General features: G+C 42.1%; 1 protein-coding gene across 3 annotated transcripts in view; it reads left to right on the top strand.

Moving 5' to 3' along the window:
• Positions 1-16,160, top strand: part of LOC126335383 (anoctamin-10) — a 303,559-nt gene that overhangs the window by 86,604 nt on the left and 200,795 nt on the right. For all 3 annotated transcript variants that reach the window (XM_049998605.1, XM_049998603.1, XM_049998602.1), the window contains one exon: positions 4,840-4,926. In XM_049998605.1, coding sequence (XP_049854562.1) covers positions 4,840-4,926 — 87 coding nt within the window. The remainder of the gene's footprint in view (positions 1-4,839; positions 4,927-16,160) is intronic.

The following is a 16,160-nucleotide window of genomic DNA, read 5'->3' as shown; positions in this document are numbered from 1 at the left end:
CAATTCCAGCAGAACAATGCAACACCGCACACGTTCCGAATTGATACCGACTGGCTCCAGGAGCACTGTTCTGAGTTTAAACCCTTCCTCCGGCCACCAAACTGCCATGAACATTATTGAGCATATCTGGGGTGCCTTACAATGTGCTGTTCAAAAGAGATCTCCACACCCTTGTACTCATACGGATTTATGGTCAGCCCTGCAGGATTCATAGTGTCAATTGCCTCCAGCACTAATTCAGAGGCCGGCCGGTGTGGTCTAGTGGTTCTAGGCGCTTCAGTCTGGAACCGGTCGCGGTTCGAATCCTGCCTCGGTCCTGGATGTGTGTGATGTCCTTGAGTTAGTTAGGTTTAAGTAGTTCTAAATTATAGGGGACTGATAACCTAAGATGTTAAGTCCCACAGTGCTCATAAGCATTTGAACTAATTCAGCCGTTAGTCGAGTCCATGCTACGTCGTGTTGCGGCACTTCTGCGTGCTTACGGGGGGCCTACACGATATTAGGCAGGTGTCCAGTTTCTTTGGCTCTTCAGTGTATATAAACCAATAGTGATAAATGAAATCTTGCGCCAGCCTGTTTGCTGTCTCGGTCTGGCACACACTTTCATTAGTGAGTGTAGGTTTCTTGCAATGCAGATTCAGCGTGTCTGAGCAGTTTGCATTGGTATCAGTTTCTGACACTGTGTTTTCGTTTATTTCAGATCCATTTATATATTAATTTTATTTCAGTGCAATTGGTTCATTTAATGCTTATTAAGACCCTAACATGACGTCTCTGAATTCGACCGATATGGGCTGTCATGTCTATTTGCTGATTACCACAAACACTACAGCAGTACTTCAGAAAGAGTCGCACTTGCGTCTTCTTTACATTTTCCTTTACACTTGCATCGCAATTTTTCAGAACTCTACGCATCGTATACTTTCTTTGATATGCTTACTTTTAGATCACCGCAAACCAATGAATGATTAATTCCACCAAATCTAAGTGTTCCATTCACCGACCACTGCTAGGTAAGTAGATTGTTAGGCTGACATCGAAAGTAACCTGTTGGTCCTTTAATCTTGTACCATGTTGTTCTCTCTCTTTGCACTGTAAGTGTTACTTTACACATTTAAAGAGAGCCACCGTTGAGTGCACCCAGCAGAAATACTGTGTCGGTCATCTACACTTCTTTAACATCATTCAGCGATGGCGCTTAACTGTAGGCCACAGCGTCGTCGAATAATAGGAGACAGCCACTTCCATATTTGATAAACCTTTTATGTATATGGACAGAACATTGGTGGTCCCATGCGCTTTCTTGGGGAACACCCGATGTTATTTTGGTTTATATTGAACATTCGACGTCTAGTATGACACACACACACACACACACACACACACACACACACACACACTGCACAGAACTTTTGTACAGCCACATAAAACTGCCAGAAAAGTTCTTCTTCGCAAGGATGTTCAACTAGCGTTAGTATTGATAACCCTTATTATAAACAGCAATTGATGGATGAGTGCACAAAATACTACTTAGACAACATCTTTTTTGTAATAAGGATCACAAAACAACTTTCTGATAACAAATGTCGCATGAAACAGCGAGCTGCCGCCATCTACACATTATAAATCGAAGTTGAAAATGTCTAGAGAAACACCAGATGGAAAGTACTTGATGATTCTCAAGAGGTACACCCAATATACATTGAAAAAAGGAACAATGCAACTTTTTTGCCTGTAAGAAAGAGGAACATATTTGTGGACAGTTAAAAATAATTTAGATTCCCCTTTTTTATTTGTAGCTGTAGACTTTAAAACAGAACAATCAAATTATCAGCACAATGGGAGGATACTTTTTTTAAAGGATAGACATGATCTCTATACCCACTGGCTCCACGACAACTGAAGAAAGCTGCTGAAACACTTCAGCTGCGATGCAACGGCCTGCAAAACCGCACACAAAAATTGCTTTGTAACTTGAAAAATGCTATGAAACCTACTTTAGATTATTTTGTCCCCAAGATTCTTTATTTTATGTTAATGTCAGTTGTTTTTAATTATCAACTAGGTATTTTTCCATACGACTATTTTACTATTTTCAAAAGATTATTTTCATAAATGTTAAAAGTTTATTAGATTTCACTTGATTCTGAACGTGTGTTCTTGATCGTTCCTAATTTTTTAAAAATACGAATTGTTTTATGACACAATTTTTGAATATGTATTTTTATTGTTTAACTAGACACTGTAAAAACATGCCTACACGTAACATACTGGAGAAGGGGTTACTTTTTACACTGTGTGCGTGTGCGCGTGTGCGCATTTACAGGATCGTATGGAGTTAACAGGGGCTACTGAAATGTAATGTCTCCTAATTTTGTATGTGGAAACTCTTAAAGCTTTCTGTATAAAGCAAACCTTACTAACATTCTGCATCTTTATTCCACATGTATACTTACTAATTTCTCATTCTGGCGACACACACATTTCTCCCAACGAGAGACCAGTTTATTGATACCGTCACTGCAGAATGTTTGACTTAGTTGACGGAGCCACCACCTCACCTCTGCTTGCACCGTCTCATCAATATTAACGCCAAGTCCTCAGAGGTGTTCTTTAAGTTCTGGAAACAGATGAAAATGGAATAGGACCAAGTCGGCACTTTATGGACGATCGACGCAGTGAACTGAAGACGTCGGATTGTTGCAGATGTCGCAGCGCTCGTGCGTGGTCTGGTATTCTCATACAAAAGTAGAGGGTGCTCCATGTGACGACGAATTCGAAACTCGATTGCAGTACGCTGTCCTCACGCACCGGCATAGTTACGTCACCCCCCCCCCCCCCCCCCCCCCCAGTGTTATACGCTACAATTCACAGTCCTGTAGAGGCAGAGGACTGCAAATATGTAGTCCTGAAAATAAGTATATAGAATGTTAATAACATATATTTTACTTACAGTATTGGTCAAAAACAGTCTTGGTTGCAGTTTTAGTTTTTATTTTTCAACTACGCGTTTCGCGTTATTTAGGCATCTTCAGGCTTCATCTTAATTGGATATTTCTTATAACGATACTTTAGACATATTAAATGAAGATCAAACCTGAAGATGCCTAAAGAAGTCGAAACGCGTTGTCGAAAAACAAAAATAATAAAATTGCAACCAAGACTGTTTCTGACCAGTACTGTTAAGCACTGGTTTGCTGTATGCCACATATTGATTGGAAGGATTTTATTTAAATATCTTTCAGAGTTTTTCACATAAATTTGGAGGCATTACTTTTCAGCACGCCTTCGTCATTACATAGTGGGATGGCCATGCTCTTTCTGTATATTTCTGATTTATGAAAATCTGAAGAAGTTCCACAACGGCGGAATCGGCAGTTACAGTAAATCATGACTGCGACAATCAGACCTCTATTTTATCACCATATTAAGGAAAAGTACGGTGGAAAAGGAGCCGCATAAGAGCCTAACACACAGAGGAAAACAAAGCTAGATATCTCTCTCTCTCTCTCTCTCTCTCTCTCTCTCTCTCTCTCTCTCTCTCTCTCGCGCGCGCGCGCGCGCGCACATAAGAGTCGTCAGGCATATTATCTTCGGTGTTTCGCCAGATATTTGAAGTCTCGTTTTTGCAACGTGTAGCTCCAGTCAGCCCTAACAAATACTAATCACATCTTTCATGCAACGCCCAGCGTCGGTGTAAAGCGTCGGTTTATTCCCCGTTACAAACAAAATATTTAAAGTGGTATTTTATGCGTCCTTCCGACAGAGTAGTCCCAAATTAGAATAGTGCAGTGTTTGTTTTATCGATGTGTGTTAACAGGAACAGCATCTAAAGTTACACTTCTTTTTTATTACTTTTGTTGCAATATCACATAACTCGTTGCGAAACACCACTTCACAATATAAAACATACTTGAAAATATCTTTCTCACTGTTAAAGTTCACATTTCATAAACTGACTACAATTTGCGTCTTCTTAACATGACGACCAAAGCTTGACACACTAATAACCGCTTACGCGCCCAAAAATCAGTTACAAGTACGTCATAGATCATAGTGACAAAAGAAAGAATACAGATAAGAATAATATCATTGCAATATATACATATCGATGTATCGAAGTACCTCTACATTAATGAAATCAAATCTGAATGTTGTCACAGAAATATGTTAACTATTTTACAGAAACACAGTAGAAGATTGCTGGTATCAAGAGGTTGAGGTGAGGTGCCGTAATGGTTACGTAATTAAAGTACCATTACAAGCAGAACACTAAGAATAACCAGCATTCGAGCAGCGACAGGCCCGCAGTGACTGCTACCGCCATCAAAAAGCGCTGCCCAGTCAGTGCTGGAGTACTGATTACTCTCCATGTTCTACTGTTCCTGTTAATACATAAGACCAAACGACCAACGCATTAGTCCAATTTGGAACGGCTCTATCGAATGGGGACCTAAATTTAACATTTAAAAATAATTTTGTATGTCATGGAAAATAAACCGCCGCTTTCCGCGGGCGCTGGGCGTCGTATGTGACCACTGATGAGCATCAATTGTTTAAACTGATTACAGCAACACCCTGTAAAAACGAAATTGCAAATATTTGCCGAAACGCCAGAGAAAATGCGCCTGACGACGCATAGAAGTACTCGGTGCACGTGTGGCTGCTCGCTGCTCTGTTGCGGAATGGGAAACCGTTCGCTGGCCACGTACCAGCGGCGATGAGTCGGACTGAGCCCGCATCGCAGCCAGTGCCTCGCAAGACGCGCGCGCGACCAGCTGGCGGCTTCTGACTCCACAGCGAAGTGACATAACGAGCAGGCTGGTGTTTCTCTTGCAGGGCCCATACGTCGCAACGGCGGCACCATGGACGACTCCACCAAGCCGTACAGTCGCTTCAACCGACCCAACACCATCTACGAGGAAGGTCAGTCCCAGATTATTTACCTATTTAGATATAAGTCTACTAGCCAAACGTTTTTCGGACGCTCCGGGTGTTACGTTCGATCGCTGGTTGCTGAAGTACACGCAGTGCTTTTGACTCCGTACTGCCATCCTAGAAACGGGCTCCTCACGTCATAAATTAAAATCGGCAGTGATTCGACTTAAAGTATATCGTCGATCGCGCTCTATGGCTCTCCGAAGACAACGTTAACTTCCGATCTTCAAACACTTTGGGCTCTCCTGTGTGACGATTACGGACGAGGTTACGTTGACTCAGAGATACTGCATAGCCACTAAAGCCTAAACACTGTTCGAAAGGTTATCAGTTTAATTTTTTTTTAATGTGGATCTGCCGGCCGGTGTGGCCGAGCCATTCTAGGCGCTTCAGTCTGGAACCGCGTTGCTGCTACGGTCGCAGGTTCGAATCCTGCCTCGGGCGTGGATGTGTGTGATGTCCTTAGGTTAGTTAGGTTCAAGTAGTTCTAAGTTCTAGGGGACTGATGACCTCAGATGTTAAGTCCCATAGTGCTCAGAGCCATTTGAACCATTTGACAGTGGATCTGTAATGTTGTGTTTTGGGCTTCCTGTTTTGAATGGTGTTCATACCAGACACCAAAGCTACTAGCTTGCGTAACTGTAACTGATGGAGTCAATATTCAACTGCGAGATTGCTTAGAGAACTAATTGCGAGAATTCTAGGAAAATCATGTCCTGTCCGAAACTTACTGTTACTATACGGGGTGTTCAAAAGTCTCTCCGCAGTACCATATGATTGTTAGCCCGTGCCGTATGCCGCAGTAATGAAACTCAGTGAAGTACAAGTTACTAATTTATTGAATATTCATTTTTACTTACTAATTGTGACATTAAATGTCGAAAGTATCCCCACTGTTGTTGAATACACAGTTCAATTCGTCTAATCATGTTTCCAAACACAAGCTGTAACATTTCTTCTGGAACAGAAGCAGTGAAAGTGGATATTACAGTTTTCAATTCATCGATGGATTTTTGGACAGTTTTTATAGACAGTTGCATTCGGTGCGCCCCGAAAGAAAGTGAGGTGTTGTTAGCTCAGGCGATCGTGGAGGCCAAAGTCCTTGTGAAATTATGCGATCACTTGAGAAACATCAGCAAGCAGTGACATTGAAACGGGAGCTGTATGCGCGGTTGCACCATCTTGTTGAAAATAACCGTTCAGTACTTAACTTAACACAAAGTTCTCCTATGAATGGGTACAGAATATCTCTGCAGTATCGTTGTGCGATTATTGTTCCGTTGAAAAATTTGGGACCCACAATCCGACGTCTAGAAATTGTAATCCAAACTTCTGTTTCTACAGAATGAAGTGGTTCCTCATGAATACACAATGGATTTGCAGTACTCCACATACGAGAATTTTGCAAGTTCATGTACCCGGATAAATAAAACCACGCCTAATCAGTGAAAAAAGTTTCATTAAGAATATCCCTTCCACTTTGTTGAACGAAATTTTTGAACCATTGACAATAATGCAGTCTCTTGCCGTGATCAGTATTTTTTCAGTTCTTGTGCGACTGTCACCTTGTATGGTAAAAGTTCTAATTTTTTCCTTACAGCTATGGTCCGTTCCAACACTAACATCGATTCCCTGGGCGAGGTTTCTTACTGACTTGCGCTGACTCTTGGGCATTTCATCGGAAATGTCGACTAGTTTATTCTCAGACAAAACGCCAGGACGAACAATTCTCGGTTCATCTGTCACTGAAACCGTACTTCGAAATTTGTTAGTCAAATCTCGCACAGTATCGCGATGTGGAAGTGTTGCCTCCGGGAAAACTGAATTAAATGTTCGACGAACTGAAACTGTGTATTTACCGCCAGCTTTGAACACTTGTTCGACTAAAAACACACGTTCTTTAATGGTTAGCATTTTAACAGTAACGAAAACGATACAAACGAACAAAGGAACTAAACTTGAACGTCCACGTCAACACGTAACGACACACACCAACGATACTACTGACGCTGGCTGAGATAAACGAAACAGTGGAATGCTGGCAGAGTCCACTTGAAGGGAAGTAACCCAGGCAGGCGAACAATCATACGGCACGAGCGGCTAACAATCATATGGCACTGCGGAGAGACTTTTTGAACACCCCGCATAATCTGACAATGAATTTTGATGAAAAACTGATTACTTCGAAACTACACTTGGTCCACGTGAAATTTAATTAAAGAAAGAATCTCTTTCCTACACTATTTGGCTTCCCTACGTCGCACTGGATAGCGCCGCGCAAACTGCTGTCGTAGCTACAGCGCGTCTCGATCAAGGAGCTGCAAAATCTAACTACTGAGATACGCAAAGATGCATTGCGTTCTCTGAAGGCATTGTTGTCATTCTTGGTTCATAATTTTTGATAATGGTGGTAAATAAAATGGAAATTGGCTCTTGGGGTGTGGGCAATTACTGTTGGTTAAATGAAAAAATACCCAACTCATATCATTTGATTTAATAACATTTACTGGAACTTCAATAAGAGGCGAGCTTGCTCTGAAATCAGATAACTATAATCAAATAATTATAAAAATTAAACTGCCGATGTATAATCTTTCCTTAAACAAAATTCCAAAGAAAAACAAAGATTCCTGATGTGGATGTCTCACGAACCAAGAATGCTGCATTATGAAACCACTGCCGCAAATAAAACAGACTTAATCATTAGCTGTAATCCATTCTTCACAAAGAGTGTATTTTAACGAATGTAAAAATCAGTTATTTTTCTCACCACAATAAATCTTTCATTAATCCATAGTATAGTTTCTAAACATCTATTGTTTTTTGCTTTCTGCTGCTAAACCAAAATTCGACTGTTCACTGCTATCACCAAAGCTCAACTGTCTGTGTCTTCTCGTCTCCTCCCTGCCCGCCCATGTCTAAGCGTTTAAAACCTTAAGAGTGCGATTTCAGACGTCCAAAACAAGAAAAATTCCTACGAAAATTTACACACACACCTTTCATGTTGACCTCAGAAACTCGAATTTTTGTGTAATCTCAGATATGCTATGATCCAAGCGCATTGCCCCAGATTATCATCGGACGCTGATGTGGTGCCGTTTTCACTACACGCCTATAAGCAAGACACCGCTTAGCTATGGTGCATGTGCATGAACTTAGACCAAAAGCCGGATCTGGCGCAACATCCGCGCCGCTGTGGCATGCCGATTGGGCTACACTTAGTGAAAACAAGCTTCGGGCCTTGAAATCTCTCCCCAGCTTGGACGACCTATTCACGCCCTTCTCGGCGGGAATAGTTCGTTTTGGCCCGGTTACGAATTGAACACTGCCGGTTCAGTCATCGCCATCTGCTGACGGCTGCGCCGACGTCGTTCTGCCCATGTGGGCAATTGATGACGCTACGCCACATTTTAACGTCCTGTCCGAATTTTAATACACTGCGCATTGATCTTGGCCTGCCATGTACTCTGGATGCCATTTTAGCGGATGACCCAGGAGCAGCTGCTCGCGTTTTTCGTTTTATCCTGTCTAAGGACATTTGATTATGCTGTTTTCTTTTAATCCCTTACCTGTTAATGTGCCTTTTATAGTGTTCTTTGTAGTGTTGTTTTAACATTGTGCCTCGCAGTGCATTCATAACTTAGTCTGGGCGCTAATGACCACTGTAATTGTGCGCCCTAAAACCACAAAAAAAAAACAAATCCGCGCGTCATACTCGGAACATCTTCGAATGCAAGTTTAGAAGGAAACAACACCTGCGTAGACCTACGTTGCCGGTATTTCTGTGATCAGATTTATCCCTTTAAATGATTATGTAAGACTTTCGATATCCAGTTTCATATTACTAAAAAAATAAGTTTTACCTCATTTCTAAAATGAGATGTGACATCTTGCGAGATAAAATGCGCAGAACCTTATCGGTACTATGTCATTAAACTGTTTAGCATTTGCCTTTTATATTCGATAAATCCCAAACTAGAGTGTCTTTGACAATCGACATAAAGGCCATTAGCAACTGTCTTCATAAGTAAGCTAAGTACTTTCTTCGATGTAATTCAACATATAAGTACTCTAAATGTTGAACTGTTACCCTTACGTTCGTTAGTGGAGGTTTTAGGCGGTCGTCTGGTCGTAACTAATCAGCCGGCGACATCTTTACCTGCAATAAGCATAGTTTCCTTGTCAACCGAATCTTTCATCCAGCCTAAAGCTCCAAGCTACTGAAAAAGATCGCATGGGACTCCTATGTACGAAAAGTAAAAGAATGATTGATAGATAGATATTCAGCGATCACAGGCCTTGCAGACCACGCGCTGCTTCCACAAACTGCCTCCATTCCTTCCTGTTGTGTGCTCTGTTCCCCCAGGTGTCATCAGTTCCCAGGGCTGGTAGGTTCTTCGCAAGGTCGTCCTTTCAGCGTTGCGTTGGTCGTCTAGTGGAACGTTTGGTGTTTGGTTTCCCCGCTAGTGCCGTCTTCGCCTGTCTTCCATCTGGCATACGGGCTACATGGGCCACCCATTGTATTCTTTTACTCTTTGGACATATTAGTGTGTTTTAGATTTTCAAGTAAAAGAATAGAGACGCAAAATTGGAGATCAATATTGTTGTGACTGTGCGCTCCTATAATGTTCTGAGGTTCCTGTGTGGATGAGGAGAGGGTGATATATGTGAGTGCCCACTTTCTTCCAATTATAACACAAAATGCACACTTGGTTAAAATATACTCTATTACAGGGACCAGTTGAGTGCTTAACTTGAATGATGTCCGTATCCATATCGGAATTACATACAATGACTACCGTTTCCTCAGAGCTCTCTAAGGTGCGATGCATCGGCTATCACTGTGGGGGAATGGAGGACAGTGTGACGTATTGAGTAAGAGTGTGAACTGAGTCCCGATGTGCCGTACTGAGCTTGAGAGACTGAACGGTTGGGACAGTTCGGTCGGCGGTGGTTGCCTATATGCACGCTGCTCAGGGGGCGTTTTAGGCGCGTAGCCTGGGGGCGTGTCCTGGTCTTCTTTTGTCATAGGCGCGCCTAGTTAAACGACTGCTATACAACGTTTCCCAGTGTCGACCGGTGTGCCGGCGAAGACGTATGCCTGCACAGATGTCCTTAACATTGATACGTTGCAGAGTTTTTGAACCTACTCAGATTTCGAATACAATGAATACCCGGGACTGAAAAAACGCTACCAACGAATGAGCACGGTTTTAAAAAGTAACGATCATGAGAGACTAAATTTACCCTTTGCTCAAGCGACATGCTGCGAACCACGGATGGAGGGCAGCAGGCAGATTCCGTATTCCTAGATTTTCGGTGAGCTTTGAATACAACGCCTCACCGCGGAATGTTAAAGCAGTTCAGAGATTACGGATTAGGTTTCCAAATACGTGGGTGGCTTGACCACTTCTTCCGTCGTCCTGGACGAAGAGTGTTTGTCAGGGACAAGGGTATCGTTAGCACTGCCCCTTGGAAGTGTGATAGGTCCGCTCTTGTTATCTGTGTACATAAATGATATAACTGATAGGATGAGCAGCAATCAGCAACTGTTTGCTGATGACGTCGTGGGCTACCAGAAAGTGTCATCGATGAGTAACTATAGGAAGATGCAGAATGACTTGCACATAATTTCTGCTTGGTGTGATCAATCGCATCTGGCTGAGTAGGACAAACAATCCTGTAATGCTCGAATGCAGTATTATTGGTGTGCTGTTTGGGTGTAGCGTTGCATAGCTACAGTATAGAGGTGGAACGAACACCTAAGATCGGTCGTATGGCAGGCGAAAACTCGACTTCGATTTATTAGGAGAATTCTAGGAAAAACATTGCTCATCTATAAAGGAGATCGCGTTTAAGACACTTGTGCGACACAGTCTCGAGTAGTGCTTGAGTGTTTGGGACACCCACCAGGTCGAATTAAAGGAAGAAATCAAGGAATTCAGAGGCTTGATGCTAGATTTGCTACCGGTTGGTTCTGTCAGTTCGCAGGTACGAGAAAAATTCTCCGTGAACTCAAATGAAAAACCCTGGAAAGAAGAAATTTGCGAGAGCCTGCAAAACGATCCTACAGCCACCAACATACCTGTATATGTCGCTTAAGGAACTCGAAGACGAGATAAGAAAATTAAGGCTGTAGAACTCGACTTGTAGCTATCACTGGCTAAAGCCAATACATGGGCCTCAGTATAAGTGGATGTATTACCAGATTAAGATACAGGGATTGCGCAGTTTGTCTCTAAAGCAGGATGATTACAATCAGGAACTTGATGTATTAAAGTAGCTGTGAATAAATGTTGAAAAGCAGTGGACGTCATTAAGTTGCATAAGAAGTTGAAATGCGATGCTATAGAAGGATTTTGCAAAGTAGTGGACTGGTAAGATAGTAGAGGAGTTCCACCACAGAATTGGCGAGGATTGGAACATGCGGAAAACAAAGGCAGGCCCAAGGATTGGATGATAGGGCGTGCGTCAAGACGTCCAAGTACTGCCATTGTGCTTGAGGGAGCTGTAGAGGATGAAAACAGCTGTACAGCCAACGTCCACAGTTACGTTTTATATTTCATTACTACCCTGAGACGAACAGGCAGAGAGAAATGAGTGGCACACTGCAGCAGACCAGTCAGAAGACTGACAACAAATAGTTGACAATAAACGCACTTTCTGATGTACGTTAAGATAAAATGTGGCACCTATTCGACAATTTGCAAGGACCAAATGGACAGATTTTTCGACGTCCGCTTGAGAAAACGTTATTGCTCTTTCTAATTAGGGACTTCAGAAGCTAAGTTACGCACGTCTTGCCACGCTAAGACCACAGCGCAATACGAGCGGCTCATTGTCAGAAGAGAGTACGTGTCCTGGGTTAGCTGCGTCACCCTCAACAGGTGCATCGCAGGGTGCGGGTGAAGCAGCACGGCAGCTGGGAACTTACTCCGAAGTTGAAGTACGCGGAGGCAGTACGCTTCTTGTGAGCAAAACGATAGGAACATGAGCAAAGACGTTGTTCTTCTGTTTGACCCCACACGGTATGCACAACACAAGCCTTGCTTGAGCTTTTTAGATGGGAAGTTTGGAAGCATCCGCTACACAGTCGAGATCTTGTCCCACATGATATCTATCTTTTTAGAAACCTGAAGGAACGTCGGTGTAAAACAGTTCCTTCAACGATGAGGACGTTCACACAGCGGTTCTTGACTGCCTACGTGACGGAGGAGCGGATTTCTATTGTCGGGGAATTTGATTAGTAGAACGTTCCGACCAACTTTTACACAGACCTGGTGAATATATTGAGCAATAGTGTCACGTATCTGCGTCATTTCGACGTGCAGTGCTCAAGAAAAGTAACTTGGCCTGCCATAATAATGTGTAACTTTTTGAAGTTCCTCCATATAACAAAAAGTGAGGACATGGAGGAGACATTGGTGAACATTTTGATGTGTCATTATATTCCTAAAAGTTTTCATTTGGATACATTTAAAGAACTTAAACTTTTTAAGTTTTAAAAAGATACACCATTTGTTAAATGAACAAAGCAATATACATAATTCCTTTTTCGACATTTGTTCTGTTTTCTTATGATGCCTCTTAATCCTGTTTTCCGCCCTTTTTAAGATGGTGTTGCTTCTTCTGCCGGTCGGAGCGGCCAAGCGGTTCTAGGCGCTAGTCTGGAACCGCGGGACCGCTACGGTTGCAGGTTCGAATCCTGCCTCGGGCATGGATGTGTGTGATGTCCTTAGGTTAGTTAGGTTTAAGTATTTCTAAGTTCTAGGGGACTAATGACCTCAGAAGTTAAGTCCCATAGTGCTCAGAGCCATTTTGAACCATTGTTTGTTGCTTTTTCTGCTGTCTCATACACGACTAATAGCATCCTCATTTAATATTTCTTTGACACTAGCTTTTTAATGTAAGCTTGCGGGTGCCGCTGACGCGTTTGCCACCTGCGTATCACGTCCATAGGCGGGAGACAATGAGATTCCATTGTACGTCCAGCTACCTAGGCCGACACTTAGTTTTTCACTAGTTTTTAAATTTTCACATCGAGAACTGTATTTGTCGTAACAATTTCACTTTGACAATAGGTCAGTTTCATAACGGCGTTTCAAGAGTTACCTAACATATGCTACTGAGTTGTTAACAGTAACCTTCAGTTTAAACAGTCTGAGGGCAGACATGTTTCGCTACTTTCTCAGCACCCCTCCTGGCCTGTTTAGTTGTACTTCGAAGAGTTACTGTATAAAGTATTAAAATACTTACAGTTGCGTGTAGAAGTTTGATTTTGTAATTTATATTACTCTTTCCACCCATCATTTTATGACGACTTGCTAGGGAGTGGAATACCATTTGTCTGACCTAAGCCTGACATACACTTTGTTTACAGTATGGTCACTTTCTCTCCCTGAGGCAGCTTGCTTAGCTTGCGTAAGTCTGAATAACTCCACTTCCACCGTGTCTACAGGCGAATACTTTCGGTCATGAAGTGTCTGCACCTTGTGTGTAATGCTAGAATAAGTCTTGCGCTATGAAACTCCATTGTGATTTATATCGTAAGTTAACAATGGTACGCCGATATTGTGAAGTCATCCTTACCCACAGTTGGAGCAGCGTACAGCAGCATGCTCTCCAGAGATTTAGTAGCGTACCGTCACACATCTATTTCTGATTAATTCTTCCTGTTAAAGCACTTTTCGAGGTCTCTGGACCACGAAGCAGCCACGTAGTACACCTACATGGCGTTCAGCCTTGAAGTTGTCTGTGGACTACCCAGCCTCACCCATAGGATGACTGCCATACACTGACAACAGATCGTATCACGCAATTGTGCTCTCTGCTGACTACTCATACGTAATGAGTGTAATTTCGGCGACATGAGTACCAATAAGCATCGATTGGCTCTGATGCGGCAACAAAAACGTTGTGTTCGGTGAAATTCTAAATTTTAACTTGGGCGAGTGTGATCCAGTAAAACAAAAAAAAAATAGTTTTACTACCTTTATTTCTAGGACAGATGAGCACGTAAGTGAGAACAGGTACCACGAAAAAAGTGTGTATGTATAGGTTACGTGATAATGCAAAGATGATGCTACACATCTTAACATTCTAGTGAAGGTGACCCGAATAAAAGTACCCACTGATGATAGCGCAAAAGTGCTGGAACGCATTTGGGCATTAAAATAGTTGTCTCCGTAATAGTTGGACTAAAATTCTCAACATTAAAGACTACTACTCGACGAATGTCACGGTTTCCATGGGAACTCGGCCAGTTCTGAGTCTAATAAGGGCTAGATTTGACAACAGTTCACGATCTCGTCGATTACACGTTAAACCGTAATCTTCCTTCCTTCCTCCCTCCCTCCCTCCCTCCCTCCCTCCCTCCCTCCCTCCCTCCCTCCCTTCCTTCTCTGTGTCCACACTCAGAGTACGGATGCTCCTCCACATGTTCACTGTGGACAGGTGGTCGGCGTTTATAATCTAGCTTAGTGACGGCTAAAAATACCCTTTCATCCAGACTTAGTTCCAGCGGTGATGAATAAAGTTGGTATTCGTTACGTCCATATTTGACAACAAATAGATACATTGGCAACAGGCAAAAGGCTTTTTTTTTGTTAGTATGTTATTTTCTAAAAGCCCTTCGAAGTAATAATGAAATAATATTTAAATTAAAACAAACTATGTAGAGCGCCTAAAGAGAACACGACTGTCTTGTGTAAAAAAAAAAATTGATTATATTTCTTCAGGTGTGCATCTCACAAATAGCATCACAACCAATTTGTATTTATAGGTCACCATCACATATGTCTGAAAGGTAAGGGGATGGGGAATGTAGAGATACTTCATCTTGCGGCAATCCAAGATCAGACATTACGGCCTGGTCTGGCCTCAACATCTCTTCCTCGGATACCCATACTCCTTCCAATAGGACTGTATTCCATCGCTTGTCGATGGGTTCTTTGAGATGACACATGCAATACATACCCTTTCCGAACCATTTTCCATTTGATTCCTTTTATTTTTGCTTCTCTTGTGCAACCTTTCACAGATCTAAGGTACTTCATTTTTGATGTTTCAAGTTGTCTTAGGTATTTTTATCTTCTTGTCTAACACTCTTCTTCCTTTAGTACTACGGGTAGTGCCAAGACTTCATAAAATTAGGTTTCTCCCCTCGTTTTACCGTTTAATGTTCGTCTTATCGTGTCACATGTATTCTGAGAAGTGTTATTTTCGTATTTTTCTCTCTCTTCTTCAAACGCTTTCTCACATTTCAGATTCTGAAAATAGTACACCTGTTCTATTATTCTATGATTTATTTCCCATTTTGCTAAATAGGTCGTTGTGTTTGTTGTTGTTACCTTCAGCTTATAATTTAGACTTACACTCCTAAATCTATTTATCGCTATTTGTAAGTTGTCTTCCTGTCTTCGCATGGTTACCTGGTCTTCGACAACAAGCGTCGTATTTAGAAACTTATGTCCCATTTCTTATATCTTGAGATATTCTGTCCTTCATCCATTCCCTGATAACGTCGTCGATGGAGAACAGTATTGGTGACATAGTACAGCCATGCCTTACCCCCCCTCCCCCTCCCGATTTTTATCTGTTTCTGGAGCCAGTTCTTATAAATACAAACTAATTGTTATATGTGTACTCGAAAAAGTTACATACATTTGTAAGTCTTAAACGTTATTTCATCTTTTTATTTGTTGGACTTCCTTTTTCATCCGGTGCACTGTTTATAGTAGTAGAAATCGAACAATGTTCAAAGATGGGCAGCTTGTTTTGTATTACCTCGAAACAGAGGAGAGTGTGTTACGGATGTGACAAGCGGGCTGTGACGGCAGTCACTAAAACAAAGGCGTTTCTCGACGCGGCGAAATCTTTCCACGCAATTTGAATCGCCAACATTCTCCTTTGAATGTGAAAATATTTTACTGTCATCTACATAGATAGGGAGAAATGATCAACATGCTCTTGACAGAAAGATTTAAGAGTTAATTTTTCCCAAGTGCCGTTAGATAGAGAAACGGCAGAGAAATAGTCTGAAGGTGGTTTGAAGAAACCTGTGCCAGGCACGAAAGCGTGAATTGTAGAGTATTCATGTAGCAGTAGTAGTAGTAGTAAGCATGTTGATACTAGATTTTGGGCGGTCACTTCAGACTGCCGGCGACCTTTAAACTACTCGCAGTTCGGTTCTATAGGCAGGCGTCCTCCAGCCCGCTTCTAGC

Source organism: Schistocerca gregaria, chromosome 2, assembly GCF_023897955.1.
Source record: "Schistocerca gregaria isolate iqSchGreg1 chromosome 2, iqSchGreg1.2, whole genome shotgun sequence".
NCBI classification, from domain to species: Eukaryota; Metazoa; Arthropoda; class Insecta; order Orthoptera; family Acrididae; genus Schistocerca; species Schistocerca gregaria.
The sequence above is the reverse complement of the archived record's forward strand: the minus strand, read 5'-3'. Positions and strand labels throughout refer to the sequence as shown.